At 48.5% G+C, this 18,236-nt stretch overlaps 1 protein-coding gene across 1 annotated transcript in view; it reads right to left on the reverse strand.

The window, feature by feature from the left end:
* LOC147672520 (cAMP and cAMP-inhibited cGMP 3',5'-cyclic phosphodiesterase 10A-like) overlaps window positions 1–18,236 on the reverse strand; it is a 909,783-nt gene that overhangs the window by 448,980 nt on the left and 442,567 nt on the right. Inside the window, exon 10 of the mRNA XM_086947973.1 lies at window positions 11,110–11,252. Within this exon, the coding sequence (XP_086804099.1) occupies window positions 11,110–11,252 (143 nt within the window). The remainder of the gene's footprint in view (window positions 1–11,109; window positions 11,253–18,236) is intronic.

Below are 18,236 nucleotides of genomic sequence, written 5' to 3' on the forward strand. Positions count from 1 at the left end.
CCTTGCATGAGTGAGCAGGGGCACCATCTGTTTGAAAGTTAATTACAAACAGATGGCTTTACAGCTCGCTCCCGCAAGGGAATCGCCAAACGTGCACACGTTGCCATTGAAAGCAATGCAAAGCGTGCACATTTTTGGCCGAAAAAGTGATTCAATTCCTAAAGGTCTCCTCCTATGCAGTGCATGCGCGCTGCATAGGCATGACCTAAAAATGAAGAAAAATTACTTCCTGAAGAAGTGCCTAAGATTACCAAAAGCTACTTCTACCTTTTCAATCAAACGTGAAACCTTTAAGGAGTACGGAGGATCAAATACAAATGAAGTCCTTGCTTCCCCAGGCATCCATTTAGCTGAAATAGTGAGTTATGCCAAATTACACTTGCATCTGTATCTAAAAACAATGGCAGGATGTTTCTTTTTAACTAAATTTATACTGAATCTGTCAATAATAGGAGTCCTGTTTTATAACTGAACTGCATGAGAAATTCTTAAAACAGACATACAATGTATTATCGGCTCTTTTGTGGCCAATAGACACACACAAACCGTGAGAATAGAAGTGGTTAAGAAGGTTGCTTTATGAACTCCTTGGGCTTTATTCCTTCCGCTGGTTCTGTGGTGAAGAATACGAAACCTTCCTGCAAGCATTACATCAAGAGAATCAAGTTTATTTACACTTTGGCTGCTAGCCTTTTGTGAATCGCAAAATAAAATTGACAAAGCAAAAGAAGCAATTTTACAAACAGAGCAGCAGTATGAAGCAAACTAATGAGCGATAAGAGTATCCCAACCTCCAAATCAGGCCCTTTGTGGTTTCTTGGTTTAAGATTGGTGCTACTGATCTGCATTTTGGGTTACGTAGCTTAACTAGATTGGCCCCATCTTCGACTAGGGACAACATGCTTTGCAATTACGAAGATTCATGCTCTGAATGAATAGAAAAAGGGAAGTGTAGGTAAAGAAGTACATATTCAGGGGGCGTGGCCAACAGCATGGCCAAGTAGCCGTGTTCGCCGGAGCTCCGGAGCTCTGGCCGCAAGAAAACTATCCTGGCTGATATCCTGTCTTTGAGCCACTTTTAAAACCCCACTTCGCCAGCCGCAAGTTCATTAACCCCTGGCCCGCGATCAACCCACTTTGCAGAGCCGATCCGGCCGAGATGTGGGGCTAGCGTGGACTCCGAGACGATGGGGCCCAGACGCCAAGATGGCCGACTGATCCCCACAGAGACAGCCGCAACGGAGGAAGCCCGTCCGGAGGGGGTGAGTCGTCCCCATGCTGGTCGGCGGTAGCTGCCAGCTTTGCCAGCTGGGTGAATAAGAGGTTCCATGGCGCCTAGGAGCTGAGGGACCTAAACTGGGCGCATTCCACTGGCACAACCGTCCTCCTTGGCTGGGGTGGGGGGGGGGGGCTGCAGGGAATCGGCCACTGCGTGCTGGGGTGAGGCTCTCTTCTTCCCCTGGCTCGCTGCAGGGGTGAAGACTGCCCGAGGTCCTGATTGCCACAGCAGATCACGCATTTCAGCACCAGAGCGACTCGCACTCCGGATCGCCAGGGGGCCGGCAGGGACTGGGAGAAACAAGAGGCGGTTCTGGGAATGTGTGTGTCCTGGCAGTTGTGTGTGTGTGGGGGGGGGGGAGCGGGCTCGCCGGTGAAGATGCCTCTAGGCGCGGGACCCTCCTTGCCTCCCACTAGGATTCACGGAGCCATCGCCTGAATGCCCGCGGAGCTGCAGACAGGAATGAGAGGGAGAGATCCAAGCTGCAGCAGTGGGCGCTGCTGTCCCGAGCACTGGAGACAGATGGGAGGAAATGCGTTGTAGTGACTGCGTCCAGCGAGTCAGGGGTAAGAGTAACATTGGGCAATGACTGATGGGCACAGTAACTGATTGCCTCAGGGGACGCGCCCTAATCCTGGACTGAGAGATGGAGGCCCAGGGGCAGCGGAGGGTGGCGATCGCTGACTCGCATTTCGCCATGCATGCTCTGCCATTCAACCCACGCTGTTCAGTAGCAACCCATGGGGGGAGACAGTGCCGGCTACACTTAAATCTGTCTGGCTGCTTCCTTTGTGCCTCATACAGGAGTGTGGTGGGGCACTATTGTGCCACGCGACCGCAAGCCAAATGTGCTGTTGGCCTGCGAAGGCATCTGGACTCCTGCTGCAGAGACACATAGTGAAGAGGTGCAGAGTCAGCACCCCCTGCACGAGATTGCAGGAGTGACCCTGTGGCACACCACCCTTTAGAGGCCAAAGACTTCGCTCCATCTAGGACTACATTCCCTGTGGCTGTATCTAAGGGATAGCTATTGGGAAACCCCCTGAACGCTAATTTGTGTGTGGACGGAGCCCTGTGGAGAGAGCCCTTTCAAGGCATGGCCCGAGGAGACAACACAGACAGGTGTGCTCGATGTATGCTTGCGGTACTGGAGGGGACGTACCATCCCTGCATCCCAGGCATTACTTCCCGCCGTACTGGCTGAGACACAAGCATGCAACTTTCCCCTTTGGCGCTCCCCCCTCCAGACGAGGTGGCTGATTGACGTATCACACCCGGCCTCAACAATGGCTAAAGACAAGGAACCCAAGACCCACCACCAAGGGAAAATGGACAAATACATTAAGGTGTTCCCTGCACACACTGAACCTGAGGGAGACACCGCGAGTGCACCAGACAACGCTGCCATTCTTCAGGCGATCCAGGCATCAAGAGAAGCTATTGAGGGCAAAATGGCAGAGATACGATCGGACATGACCCTTCTCCGGCACGATGTTCGCAATATCGCGTCACACAAACTGAGGCCCGCATATCCGAAATGAAAGGCGCGACGCATACCTCTAGAGGCGATATCAAAGAACGACAGGCTACTGTGAGGGAACTCGAGTGGAAAGTTGACGATGGGGAGAGCAGGGCACTGAGAAATAACCTCCGATTTGTCGGAATACCTGAAGGACAGGAGAACAATGACCCCATCACTTTCTTGACGACATGGATGCGAGATGCTCTTCTGGGGGGCTAAGTTCTCTACCTTCTTTCTCATTGAATGGGCACATAGGATGCTAGCTGCAAGACCCCCACCTGGAGCTCCACCCTGCTCATTAACTGGTCCATTCTTAAACTACCAGGACCAAGATACAATCTTAAGAGAAGTGCTGAAACTTGAGGAACTCGAGCTAGCCAATTCCAGGGTCATGATCTTCCTGGATTATTCAAGGGAAGTACAGAAAATGCAGAGGTTCTTTGACTCCGTGAAAGTCAAACTCCCTGCCCTAAACATTCAACACATGCTTCTCTTCCCAGCCAAGCTCAAGGTGATATTTCAATACTAGACTCAGCTCTTTCTAACACCTGGGCCCGGTTGGAGGAATGCCAGAGGCTCGGATCGAAGCCTAGCGGAACCACATCACATTCGGGAGCCCTGCCATTGAGATGGCAGCTCAGACCACGGAGGGGGAAACTGAGATGGTGTCTTACAACAAGAAACTCAAGACACTTGGGAACAATGCTACCAGGGACACCATATGGATGGAGAGATCCCCCGGGAGGGGGGGGGGGGGCATGGGCTGCCACTGGAGACTCAACTCATGGAGAAGGTACTCATGCTGACCAGTCTGAACAGGACTCCCCGGAGGACACTGATGGTGATCACCCCTTACTCATGGCTATCCACCAGGCAGAAGGGACTGGGATGACGGGCCGGGAAGTGGAGCCAGATCATCAACAACAGCAGCACCACAGTGGCGAAGAACAGTAACTCATGGACGTGGCGGAAGAATCAACCGGCGTTATAACACCGGTGATGGGGCCAACCCCCTCAGACTTGTCTGTGTCAAGGAAGGAACTGTGTGAACCATCTTCCTGGACTAGAGACATATCCTTTGCAGTTTTGGCTGTTAGTTGAGGTTAGGGGGAGGGGAAGAGTGGGAGAGACAGACACCTAAATGGTCACCTATGCTAGTTATTTTGGCGATTACAGGGTTGAGTGCAGGATACGCGAGGATGTGAGGTGGGGGTTAGAGAGGAGAAGGGCGGGGAGTTTGAGGGTTCTGTGGGTGACATGGGGCAGGTGAGGATGTGGGGTGGGAGGTTCGGGGGCTTAGGAGAGGAGGTTGGTTTATTTTTGTTTCAAAGATTGTTCATGGTTATACACAGCAGGTTATCTCTTACTGCAAAATCAGCTACAACTGACTGGTTAGGGAAGACACGGATAGGATACACTCCTCCTGTGAAGTACACAAACCACAAACGGGATGGGTGATACACCATACACCGTGCTGACATGGAATGTTAATGGCCTGGGAAGTAAGATTAAGAGGGGATTAGTGAACAGATAATATCAAACAGCTCAAGCCTGACGTAGTCCTCCTATAAGAGACTCATCTCCAAGGTACCCATTGTGCATCTTAGGAAGAGGGGCGTACACAACACTTGCGCATGCAAGCTTCTCCCCCGGTGCTCGAGGGGTGGCGGTCCTCCTCAGGAAAACCCAACCTTTTCAAGTAGTTTAAACATGGGCGGACCCTGGGGGTACATATGCAGCGGTCTGAGGCACGCGGGGTTCACACTGATTAGTGTCTTTGCCCCGACGCGCTTGCAATCCTAGACACTACACTCCGTGGCTCAGATACTGTTAAGATTCAGACTCCTCTACCCATATATTAGGGAGTGACGTCAATGACACGATTAATCCCCTGTTTGACAGATCCAATCAGGCGACGGACACCTACTCCACTGGCAGACTTTGTACATTCCTTGGGCCGGACTGATCTTTGGCACAGCCACCATCCCTTTGAGGGTAGGGAGTATAAGCCCAAATCGGATTGGAGATTGGACGCCTGGGAGCTACTTGATGAAAACAGAGGAGACCGTTGCTGTAGAGACTAAATTGTTTTTTCAGGACAACAAGGGCTACGTACCCTCGGAGGCAACTCTTTGGGAGGCTTACAAGGCGGTGCTCAGGGGGAGGCTGCAAGATGTAGTTGCCCGTAAGCAAAGAGACGAAACATTACAAATTCAAGGCTTAGAGAGCAAATTGTTAGAACTAGAAAAAAAACATCCCCAAATACCAAGCCAGAGACGTTCAGACAATTGGAGATCACACGCAGAGAATTTCGGGCCCTAGCGGAGGGAGAGGCTTGCATGCAAATTCTGGCCATCCACTACAGACTATACGAAACTGGGGACAGGACGGGATGGCTCCCAACCTGGGTAAGCTGGAAGGACTGGTAAACGAACTGGGTGGACCAAAGTGAAGAGGGGGAGACAACTCACCACGTTGCCAGCGATTGCAGATGCATTCGCAAACTATTATGCCAACCTATACTCGGCCCGTTCGACGACGAACGGGCGCAAAATAGACATGTATCTCGCCGGTATAGACATACCCACTTTGCAAACGGAAGACAAAGATGCTTTGGATGAGGATATTACCCTAGAAGTAGTTACGGCCGCCATTGCAAAGCAGAAGTCGGGGAAAACCCCAGGGACGAATGGACTCCCAGGGGAACTTTTTTTAAACAAAACAGCTGTATTCTTGCCCCCGCCCCCTAAACTTGTTTTTAGCGGCAAAAGATGAGGGATTACTCCCCCCCCTCAGACCTCTGCCAAGCCACAGTTATGGTCATACCAAAACCGGGTAAGCCCCCAGGGAGCTGTGGCTCCTATCGCCAAATTTCGCTCCTTAATGTTGAAACGAAGATATTGGCCTCCATATTGGCCGCGCGCCTACTGACGGTTAGAGCATCCCTTGTACAAAAGGACCAGTCGGGCTTCATGCCCAAAAGTGCTACAAGTTTCAATCTCCGTAGACTAGCAAACTAGCTAGATGTGACTACAAGAAGTGCAGTCCACCATTTGCTGCTATCGCTTGATTGCCAAAAAGGCATTTGACACAGTACACTGGCCTTTCATGAGGCGGGTCATATTAAAATTAGGTTTTGGACACAACTTTCGAGTGTGGGTCGATATTTTATACACTAACTCCAGGGCCAGAGTACGAGTAAATGGTGCAAAATCGGCTGAGTTTTCCATCCAAATGAGGACTAGGCAGGGATGCCTGTTGTCCCCCTTGCTTTTTTCACTTGTTCTAGAAACCCTTGCATGCCTGATTAGAACACACCCAGACCTCTCAGGGTTCCGGAACCCCACAGGTCAGCTGTCAGATGAACGCATCTCCCTCTATGCTGATGATATTCTGTTCTATGTCACTAACCCGGATAAGACACTCCCAATTATTTTGACGGTAACCGAAGAATACGGCAGACAGGCGGGATAGGAGGTTAACTGGGGAAAGTCAGTTCTCTACCCATTAGCAGGCCACGTTGACATGCAGTCCATACCAGCATGTCTCCCGATGACCAAGGAGGACTTTAAGTATTTGGGTCTCTACATCTTCGTAGATGTGACAAGCTGCCTCTCCCATAACAATCGAGTCTTAACAGATTTTAGGAGTGATGTGGCTCAATGGCGACTCCTCACCCGGACACTGCTTGGTAGGGCGGCGATGTTTAAAATGATCACCCTGCCTAAGATACTGTATGTCCTCTGTAAGAAGTTGGCCTGGTATATGATGTCCACTATTCCAGTGGGCACCTTGCACCAGTCCACACGACCCTTACTGATGGTACTTTATGAAGTCAACCTTATAGAAAGCTATCCTAGTGGTAGCTGTGGAGAGCAGCCTTCAGGCTAAGACTTGGAGCTGAGTTAAGCAAGTTGTTTTACCAATTATAATCTCTTGAATGATTACATGAAAGCACACCATACAAGGTATATATCAAATATATACATATTTATTCTAAACACAAACCCTCTGCACCCTTTATGAGGTCAGAGGTAAAAGTACAATACCAGGAACTTAATTAGCATACGATAAGTTGCACAGTACACGTTATGCCCTAGGGGCCTCACAAACCATATACTAAAATAGTGGTATAAGAACCACATGAGAGTTAGAAAGCAGGCCTGTGAAGCGCTGGGGCTGCCTAGAACCACCAAAGGTTAGGATGTAGGAGGCCCACAGGAGACGTGTGCAGTGTCTAAACATAGCCGCGGGTTACCATTGACTTTCTATGGAGAATGAACAAGTTACAAAGTAACAGTTTTTGGGTACTTCTAGATGAACTACGATGGAACCCTTTTAGACTGAGACACTTCGAGAGTCAAGACCCACGGGAGCAGCGGAGTACTCGTGTTACCTCACCCAGGGGAGCTGGGTGCATAGGTGCCTTTTGGTGTCGGGTTTCGTCGTTGATTCCAATCGAGAGCTGCGAAGAAGTGCCTCAGGCGACCAGAGGAAAAGTGTCCGGGTGGAACCAAGGGTGGATCGGAGATGTGAAGAACCTGAAAGCAGAGGAGACAGAGTCTGGGTCACTAGCCAGTGACCAGGATGGCGATAGGAAGATGCCAGCCGATGTCAGTGATTTCAGGTGAAAAGGTGAAGCTCGTCTCTTCAGTCACGAGGACCAGGAGGCGTTGACGATGACCAGGAGCTGGATTTGAGCTGTCCCAAGAAGGATCTAGTTGACAGCGGTGTCGGCATCTGGATTGGACCCAACAAGCCTTGGCAAACGCAATCCACGCAGGATGTCGAGATGGGCTTCGGTGCAGACCAGCAAGGTCTGAGGAACTCCCCCTTTGGAGAGGAGTTGAAGCAAGCCTGGAGCAACCAGGAAAGCTGAAGAAAGTGATTATTGGTCTTCACGGGGGCTCACTAGCCAACGGACTAGGAACCGCGAAGACGCGTCGATCTGAAATGCACAAAGCGGGCCCACGGGACACTCGTGGAGTGTGGACCTCTGAGCTTCAGTGCAAAAGGTGCTCGGGCTGGGGCTTCAAGCACCCCAATGCACAACTTCGGGATACCTCGGGAAGTAGGTGCAGGTTGCAAAATGCAGGATGTCCAGGAGTTCTGGTCCCAATCACTCGTGTCCACTACAGGTCTGAGCTTTGTTGGGAGCGCAGGTCAGTGTCAGATGTCTGGAAGTCCATGTCCTGTGTCGCAGATTCTTCGAGATCTGGTGGGAGCCTCGAAAATGCAGACCAGCAAAGATGCAGTTGGTGCCGGTTTGTACAGGGTGGTCACTCTTCGACCACAAAGGAGATTTCATCCATCTTCCAGTCGATATGGAATGTCGAAGGTCCAAGATATTGCAGAGTTTTGCCCAGGGTAATCGAAAGTCCTAGGGACTGGGGTTCTATACTTATAGTAAGTTTAGTGGTTGGACTAACTTTAAGGTCCCTCTGACGGGTGGACCTGGGGAGGGGATGGTTACACCCCTTCCCCTTTGTCCAGTTTCATGCCAGAGCTGGGGATGAGTGCCCCAGCAACCGGTTTGAACTGGGAAATGCATGGAGCACCTAGTGTACCCCAGGCAGTGTATGAAAAGCATTCACTGAATGCAACCCCCCCTGCCCCAATACACTAAAGCATGTCTGGGGAGGTGCTTGCACCTCCATGGACAGGAAACCGATTGTCCAGGCCTCCTCTGCCGGAGTTTCGTCCGGCAGCAGGAGGGCAGACTCGTGTCTGTGACAGCAGCATCCATTTTGTAATGCTGGGGCTCTGTTTAACTTTAACCGGGTTTAACAGTAACTACATGTCTTCTCCCTCTAGAAGGGTGGAATGCTACCTCCGCCGCAGGAACTGGCGGGGGAGTAGTATTCAGAAGTGTTTGACACCGTACACAACATGTTTTGATAAAGCCAAACTAAAGTTCGCATTAACCGCGAGGATTATAATGCCCTTAAGAGTATATGGTATGGCTATATCATAGAACAGCTATAAGGAGATGGTTCCTAAAGCTGCAGAGGGGCTCAGCTCATGCTAGGGCACCCTCTCACATAAAACCAAGCACTCTGCCTCCAGCATTGTCAAGGCCTGCCATAGCAGTGACTTATAGGTTACTATGTGTCTTTATAAAAGGTAGATATAGATATACTATATCTAAGTTAGGGGTGATTACACCACCTTACCCAGGCTGTAAGTAAAGACCTGTGGTGTCAGTTTGGAAGGCTAACCAGGGGTGGCACAATACATGCTGCAGCCCCTGGTAGGCCTAGCGTGCACCTATGCCCTGGGTACCTACAGTAATATATACAGGGGCTCACAAGGGTGACCCAGTAACCAATCTGCTATGTACCTAAAGTACATGGAGTCCATTTTATAGAGAAAGCAGATAGTTGGACTAGGACCCTACTATTCAGGGCCCCACTCTAAGTCGAAAACCAGAAAAACACCAGCAAAAAGTGGGGGTAAACATATAGTCAGATATCCACCTTCCTACATCCTCCAAAATATGTATTATAAAATACCGGATGCAATCTTCAATACTATAAACTCTGATCTGCACACCTTGCTGTGGGACAGAGGACACCCTCGAGTGTCGCTCCGAACGCTGCAACGCAGCCAATATAATGGAGGAATTGCTCTACCAGATATTAGGGCATACTATAAAGCGGCACACCTAGTGGTTTTCAACGAATGGGGACGTGCGCCGCAGGACCACCCCACATATGCCCTAGAGAGACTCCAATTTCACAAATGCTCATAGCCTTCACTACATTTATGGGGGGCAAAGGATTAGAAGCCTTCTACCCGCAACGCAGAGAGTGAATACGGCATGGAGGGAGGCCGAACGGGAGATGCGCTGGGACAAGCGGCTAACGAAATCCACACCACTATGGGAGGATAGATGCCTGCCCGAGCTTGTAAAGCTGCAGGGGTTTGAGAGATGGGACTCTATAGGCATCACTACCCTGGGAGACATAACGGGGCGGGCGCTCTGAAGACGTTTGCAGACCTGCAAGCAGACTATAATTTGACGGATACACAGCACTACAAATATGTTCAAATCCGACATGCACAGCTGGCGCAGAAACTGGATATTGCAGAGCTCCCAGAATACGCACCATTAGAGGGTCGGTTACTACAGGAAGAGATATAAGAGAAAGCAGTCTCTTGGACCTACAAAACTCGAATAAACAATATGCCTGACAGACTAAAGACGCTCCGGGGCAAGTGGGAAGACCTTGTAGGTCCACTAGAAGATATAGACAGAGAGATGGCCCTGATGCACTCCAGAGAGGTGGCGAATAAGCTCCAACTTCGATTAGTCCAGTTCAAAATCCTTCATAGGGTTTACTATGACCGGGCGAAACTGCATGCGATGAGTAGGGCATGGACGCCGGAGTGTTCGCGATGTCACACAGAAAAAGGCTCCTTCATTCATTCGTTAATGGGATTGTCAGCAGATACATTGTTACTGGATGCAGATAGTGCCAGAGTTAAACAATGTATTACATGTACAAATCCCGATGAACCTCAGATATGTTTTGTTGGGCATCAATACGGATGTTGACATTCCTAGGTATCAACTTTTACTTAGTAACCTGTGTCTTATAGTGGCTAAACGAGATATCACCAGGTATTGGGGAAGACCCGATCCTCCCACACTGAAGGAGTGGAGGTCTATAAAGCAAGGGGATGGCCGCCGAAATTTCAGAAAATATGGTAACAATGGCTGAGCTATTACAATTTAGAAATGGAAGAAGACGGGAGAGAGGCGGAAGCCAGCATTTGAAACAGGGGGGTTTGCTCTCCTAAGCCTATACTCCACTAAGAGATCGGTGAGGCATCCCATACTGCGGGGAGGAACTACTGCTGGGGTCATAAGGGTGAATTGTATTTCTGCTACTATTGTATCTTTATCATATGTAATCTTTGTCACCTGTAACAGATGGATGCTGACCGAGATATCTGCCGAACTGTTTTGATAAACAAAAAAAATATATAAAAAAAAAAAAGTACATATTCCACTGTTCAGACTTCCAATGGCTGATCTACTGAGGTAATGAAATTATCAATTCATATTTGAGAAAAAAATGTAATGTTGTCTTCACTAATCAAAGTGAATCATAAAAGTTAACATGTAAATGGATTGCAGCTAGAGACCAGGGTTTGTATGAATTGATTCTGACAACCTATTGCCTACCGCCTGTTCTTTTGTGCCAAACTGAAGCCCTTTTACACACTGCCAGGGTACCAAGGTCAGAACGAGTACGCAGGGTTTATTATCCAAACAAACAAATTTGCTTTGCACTTCCCTCACCTTATTTCTTTGGTCTTCTTAAAGACAGGTTTCCCTTCATCCTCCTCACCAATGTCAAAGAGGTCGGAGTATAACTCTTTGTTGTTGTGATCCACCTGGAAGAGCGCACAGCGATCTGCATTCACCAGGTTTTTTGCATAGATCTGTATTAAAAACGTAATGAGCACACATTAACTTTATAAGTTATACCAAAATATATATATTGAATTTATTTTTAAATCGCCTAGCATTTAAAATAAAATACTCTGCATGAGTCACTTTGTTTTTTAAATAGATCTCTAAGCCAAAACATTAGTTGTCTTGCCTCGAATACTCATTCGCACAGTGTCATGACTTCCCCAAGGCATAAGCTTAAGGAAGATCTACTTTGACCAAACTTTCCCGATTATACTGAAGCACTGCCATTTCCATGATATGGGGAGTATCTTGGGTTTAGAAAGTGGGGTTACATGTTATGGAGTAGAATAGCCTGTAAGTGGGCTAAAAATAATAACATTTCAATCACTGTATAAACACTGAATAAAGAGACAAGAAATATATTTGTGGCAAATTTAATTGGAGGATAGTCAATTTGATTTATTATACGATGAGAATGATAAAAACTTGAATACAAACAGTACAGCATGGTAGGCAGACCAACATGTGACTTCCGGCAAATAGTATAATTACAGCAAAATAAATTATTATTCCCCCTCCTCCAGGGGGCATATAGAGCCAGACTCAAGGAAACAGGGGAGTCAATCAATCTAACATTCGCAACCATTTGCCCCAGACTTTTCGGTGTTTTGCTGGGCAACCTCTGGCTTCATATAAAGGTAGTTCCTGGGCAGTGCACCAGTCCACTCCTCTGCGCCACTTAAAGTGGGCGGAGTGGGGTTCTTCCACGTGAAGCGATGCTGCGTGGGCCTGCTACCAGAGCAGTTCCCAGGAACGCCTTATTTGCCTTGGATTCATCTAACCCATCAGTGATACCCAATAATATGTTCACGGGGTTGTGTGGGACTTTCCATGATCTCAGTACCTCTGTGAGCTCTGCTTCTAAGGTGGCCCAGTAAGGGGTTATGCGTGGGCATGACCATACCGTATGAAAGAAATCTGCAGGTTCGGTACAGAATCTTGAGCATGTTGGATGCAGAATTAGGCTCTGTGCAGGCGGCTGGGGGCAAGGTAGGAGGTGGACAGGTAATAGAGCTGGACCAGGCTGAGTTTAGCTGAGACAGTGATCGCTTTAGGCACCATCAGTGCATCCCCCCAATCCTCATCTTCCAACGGACCCAGCCATGTCTTCCATCTATTTCTAAGCCGGTCGAGGGAAGTAGGACCATTATTTGTTAAGGAGCGATATATGCGTGAGACCTCCCCACCTCCCGAGTGGTAGTTAGCAAAGGAACAAATATGATCACTGACCCATATGTCTCCAAGTTGCGAGATGCCAATGAGGTCCCAACCCCTAAAGCCATCCAGACCCCCAACCTCCTGTAGCCCATGTACCCTGCCAAAGTGGTGTTTGCTGGGTCAATTTGTCCAGCCATTGAGTGTGTTGTAGGGAGGCATGCCAGGCCAAAAGGACTTTACTGGTCACTGTGGGGAAGTCCCTTGGGGATGGAAGATCCATATAACATAGATTGAACTTGGTAGAGGCCCTAATCTTTAAGTTCAGTCCTGTAGGCTGGGTCAGACCACCCCCCATTGAACCAATCGTGTATTACCAGGTGGCAGGTTGCAAGATAGTGCAGGTAGAGGCTTTTTAAGCCCATGCCTCCATCAAAGGATGGAATCTGGCAGTGCAGGAGTGCCATCGATCAGTGTTCAACTCTTCCCGGGAATCCCACTAGGTGCAAGTTATTACGCCTGGATCGGTTTTCTGCATCAGCAGCTCTCCTGTTAAGTTCTTTAGCTTGGGTCTGCAGGAGAGTCATCTGTTCTTTTAGACTGGTCACATTGTCTTCGATTGAGGCGATATGGGATTCAATTTCGGTAATTCTGGCCTTTGCGTTGGTCTTGCCTGATCAAGGACATGTCGTCACGGACCTCTCAGATCTTGTTTTCAACCAAGATTTATGAGGTAGAGATGGCTTGAAGGATCGTGTTGAGGTCTCCACTCGGAGCATGATCGTAACCACCTTTGGACCGGGTCCCCTGGTCAGTAACGGTGTATTGCTCCATGGTGGTCTGAGTCGCATGTGTCTTTGATCCCGGTCTCTCCCCATGACTGGGAGAGATCAAGGAGGGCCAGCGATCGGTTCTGGTGTGGCTAGTCAACAGATGATCCCACTGGGGGGAGGTATTGGCTCGCTCCATACAGGTGGTGTAGAGCTTCCGCGGGTGACTGGTGGTTGCCTATTGTGAAGGGGACTCCATGTGTTTCCTAGTTGGGATTGTAGTGGACATCGGGTGGAGTCGCCGTGACTACAGAGGTGTCCCACTGATGTGCAGTCACAGTTCAGTCAGGGTGAGAGCCGATCAGTATCGGTAAAGGTGGCTTGACCCATGGCCCAGGCGCCCCCGGGTGGTGTCGCCTGCAAGGATACAGGTGAGTGTCCTGTGGCTGCCCACTTAGAGATCGTGCCTGGTGGACGTTGGTCGTCCGGGTGCCACATTTGTGGAAATTTAAAGTGACATTGTTATTAAACTGAAACATACTCTTTTTGTTGCAGTAGGAGAGCCATCTTGAAGATCTTGAGCTGTCTTTCTCTTGAGACGAAAGCCTGAGTGAGTAGAGTGTCTAGTGTGGCTCCCAGGAACGACTTTCTTTGAGACGGAGTTAGATGGGATTTTTCAAGACTGATTGAGAGACCCACAGACTGGAATAGTGACAGGCATCTTTGAACATGCACTCTTCCTGTTCCTAAAGAATTGGCCTTGATAAGGCAATCGTCCAAGTATGGAAACATTTGAATGCCTTCCAAGCGAAGATGTACTGCCACTGGAGCTAATATCTTTGTAAAAACACGGGGCTCTGACCGAAGTCCAAATGGGAGAACTTTGAATTGAAAATCCGTGCCAGCCACTCTGAATCTTAAGAACTTTCTGTGCCTGGGAAGGATCGGTACATGAAAATAAGCATCCTGAAGTTCAAGGGTGGCCATGTGATCCCCTTCCGAGAGAAACTGGAGGATTTCTTGAAACGTTAACATCCGGAAGGATAATTTTTTGAGGTATTTGTTGAGGGCACGCAGGTCGAGGATGGGGCGCCATTCTCCTAACTTCTTGCGTATGAGGAAGAACCTCGAATAGAACCCTGTTTCCTTTTGCAATTGAGGAACTTTTTTGATTGCTCCTTTCCGAATCATTACATTTATTTGGGAGACAGCTCTTTGAGATGAGCTGGTGGGGGACCTTTGGGAGGAGAATTTGGAGGGGTTTTGACGAATTCTAGAGCGTGGCCCCTGGCCACTACATCCAGGACCCACCTGTCTGTAGTAATTTTGGACCAATTCGAGAAGAAACAGGATATTTTTCCTCCAATTTTCGACCTGGGAATGGGCAGAGATTGTGGCAGGTGGTACGTCTCATTGTTGCCTGGAGGAATCTCATCCCCGGTAAGAAGACTTCCTTTTTGCTTGTGAGTAATTGTTACCTCGCTGTCCGTATGTTTGCTGTTTGTACGATTGATACCTCTGGTTACCTTGCGAGGATTGGTACGAGCGTTGCTGAGAGTAGCCCCCTCTATTGGAAAAGGATCCACGTCCTTTGGCACCACGAAAGGACGACTTATGAAACTGAAGGCTTCCCAGTGACCTTGCCGTTTCCGTGTCCTTCTTTATGGCCTGTAGGGCCCCATCAATATGCTGGCCAAAGAGAAACTCCCACTCATATGGCATATCGATGATCTTAGCCTTGACCTCCTGGCGAAAGGATGTTGACTTCAGCCAACACTACTGCCCCCGCCAACTGCCTGAACCTATAGATGCCACATCTACTGCTGCATCGATCATTTCTGCAGAAGTACACTCCCCTTCATGCAATATTTTTCAGGCTTCTGATCTTTCAGGCTCTAGAAGCTTTTCAACATATGGTGAGATATCCGACCACATTTGTCTATAGTATCTCCCCAATATTGCTAGGGAGTTTCCAGCACGAACAGTAGTTTCAGCTATAGTTGAGACTTTTTTGCCAATGGAATCCAGACGTCTGCCATCCCTGTCTGGTTAAGCGGTTACCTGTGAAGAGGGGTGTCTGGCCCGTCTCTGAGCCGCTTGGGTGATGACTGAATCAGTCTTTGAATGCCCTATAAGGCATGCAGGCGATGTGAGAGGTGCCTTATACTTCTGGTCTACGTGGGGCAGGACTGCAGGGAGAGAATTTGGCGTCGACATGATTTTTAGTCCCTCTTTCCAGATAAAGTCTAATATTGGAATGGTTTTCACTTGCCTCTGCGGTTGGTCCTTAAAATCATACAGGAAACAGTCATCCTGTTTCGTTTCCATGGAAATTAGAAACCTCTTTGTTGCTCTTTCCATTATGAGATGGAATCCTCCAATATCTACAGGCGGAGAGTCCGCAGCAGTGGAGCAGAAGAAGATGGGGTTTGTGTTTGATAGTCATCCCACTCCGACAGTACAGACTTATCATCCACCTCCTTCCTCCCTGTCTTCATCAGTGGTGACAGACTCCCGAGTATGGTGGGATGGCGCAGGAGAAGGTGGAATTGTAACCCGTATTTCGGGTGCTGGTATTGAAGATTGTCTTGGAGGTCTAAACGCTGCTACGGAGGCTTGAGGCATGGGTGTCGAAGGGAGCGACTGCCGATTCAGATGGAGGGAACCGGCGATAGTAGTCGTCCAACATATACTGCAAGTTGTTGAGGAGAGCTAACCGCATCTGTGCAGTAAGCACCGTGGCAGGAGCCTGACCTGTAGGCTCAAGGAACTGCTCTTCTTCTTGATCCACGTCCTGATATTTTATAAGCAGCTCAGATGGACTCCTAGCTGAGCGGAACCTCTCATCCACATCTGATTGTACTTCATCCTCTTCAGAGTCCAATAGCTGTTCAGGCAACTTCAGCAGGGAGAGAGGCGCTAGGGAAGAGCCCTGTATTCCAATAAAGAAGCTGCCATAGACGGTGAGGCAAAGGAGACTGCAGACGGTGCAGCAGACCAAACTTGTAGCTCCTTACAAGATGAAAGAAGAGGCGTCGACAGTAGAACCGTCGACGGTGCAGTTGACGGAGATAGCGTATGGACAGTGGCCGCCGACGAGACAGTGAACTTCGTTGACGGGGCAATCATCGTGGACGATGTTTTAGACGACGAGGCAATCTTCGTCAACGATGTTTTCGACAACGAGGCAGTCTTCGTCAACGATGTGGCCGTCGACGACAATGTAATTCTCGTCGACAGCAAGTTTACCGTCGACGAGGAATCCGTCGACAGGGTGGCTTTCGTCGATGGGGTAAGCGCTGTCAATGTGCTGTTCGTCGACAATGCGCTCGTCGACGGGACCTTCTTACCCTTCGTCGATGATGGAGCGTCGACGACTGATGACATTATCTTCGTCGACGAGATGGGTTGCACTGAAACTGAGACCAGGGTCGACGGGGAAGAGGCCGAAGACATTATCATTTTAGGCTCGGCGATGAAAATGTGACCGTCGACATTGAAGAAGCGTCAATGATGATGATGATCGTCGACGAAGTCATTTTCTGAGGTAAAACTTTCTGAGACTGCCTTTTTGATGACAGACTTTCCAGATTTTCTCGGGGGCATACTAGGTCCAGATCTTGAAGGTGGAGAAGCCTTCTTTGTGGAGGAGGAAGGCAAGCTAGAATCCTTGGTGGATTGAGCTTTTCTTGACAGCTTGGCCCCAGGAGAAGATACCTCTTCCTCAGCCTTCCTCTTTCTAGAGGACATAGTGGACCCCGAGGCCACACTTCCTACCTCAGATAGGGGGTTGTCCTGGTCCTTTATTTTCTGCAGCCACAGGAGATGACGACCTTCCCTGTCTCTAAGGGTCTTCTGAGGAAAGGTCCTGCAGATCTTACAATCCTTTACCTCATGGTCTGGATACAGGCAATAAATACATTTCTTGTGGGGATCTTCCTTAAAAAGCCTAAGCTTCCCACAAGATTCACAAGGCCTGAAAAGAGATTGAGAAGATGATATCTTTAAAGTAGGTAAAAACCAACCAAAGTTGTGAAGTACTGAGCAGAGCTCAGGGAGACTCCTTCACACGACATGTGGTAGAAAATCTGAGAGCCGTAGCCTCTGAGAAGAACATTCTGGTGGGTGCTGTTGCCTGATTGGCTGCAGTTTGGTCTATACAAAATGACTAAGATAGTCATGAGTGTGGAAGTTTTTGCTCCTGTAGCTCAGGGCTACTTTACTTCCTGGTTGGTTATAACCAAGGTTTTTTTTGTTTTTATGTGCATATAATTGCTTTTTATGTACCGTGGGATTCCCACTCCGAAGGGGAATGATTCAGGCATATGAATCTATGAAAGACACCCCAATATTGGAGAAATATCCTTTAGTTAAGCATGTGACCCAGAGAGGTCATCTCACCTTGAACATTCAGCTATTGTTTCATTTGACACCATTAACCGCTTTGCTATTTTTCAGCTAACAAGCCGGTTCACTTGTGATAAACTACCACAAACCAGAATGACTCCGAAAACCTCCTCAGAGGCCTGTTTTGACAGCTTCGATCACTAAATGTGAGCTGTGCCATTCTCTTGTGGCAAACGTCCCCAGTACAGCACCAGGCCTCACATGCTGTTGCAGGCTAGGTAGGACTCCAGAGGGGATGCTTGAAAAACTGGCTTTGATTAAGATGCTGCTTCTGTCTGATCTAAAGATTTGAGAAGACAGAAAGAAGTAAAATAACATGATGCATTTCTTTTTACCACATAGTCTAGCGGGGCTCTTCTGAGCACATGGCGAACATTTTTTTTTTTTTTAACAAGGAAAATCTAAGATGTATATAGGCCACTTGCTTAGGAAGCTCAGTGATTGAGGGTAGGAAAACAGCACTAGAACTCATGGCCAATGGAAAAAATATTTCCACTGAGAAACTGTAAAAAGGATGGAAGTCTGGGTTCTATGAATGTCAGGAGGTTGAGGAACTCAATTATTTGGGACAAGAGGGAGCACCTCAGTTTCTTTTTAAATTGATATTACCCTTGAGAA

This window comes from Lissotriton vulgaris, unplaced genomic scaffold (genome assembly GCF_964263255.1).
Source record: "Lissotriton vulgaris unplaced genomic scaffold, aLisVul1.2 SCAFFOLD_490, whole genome shotgun sequence".
NCBI lineage: Eukaryota > Metazoa > Chordata > Amphibia > Caudata > Salamandridae > Lissotriton > Lissotriton vulgaris.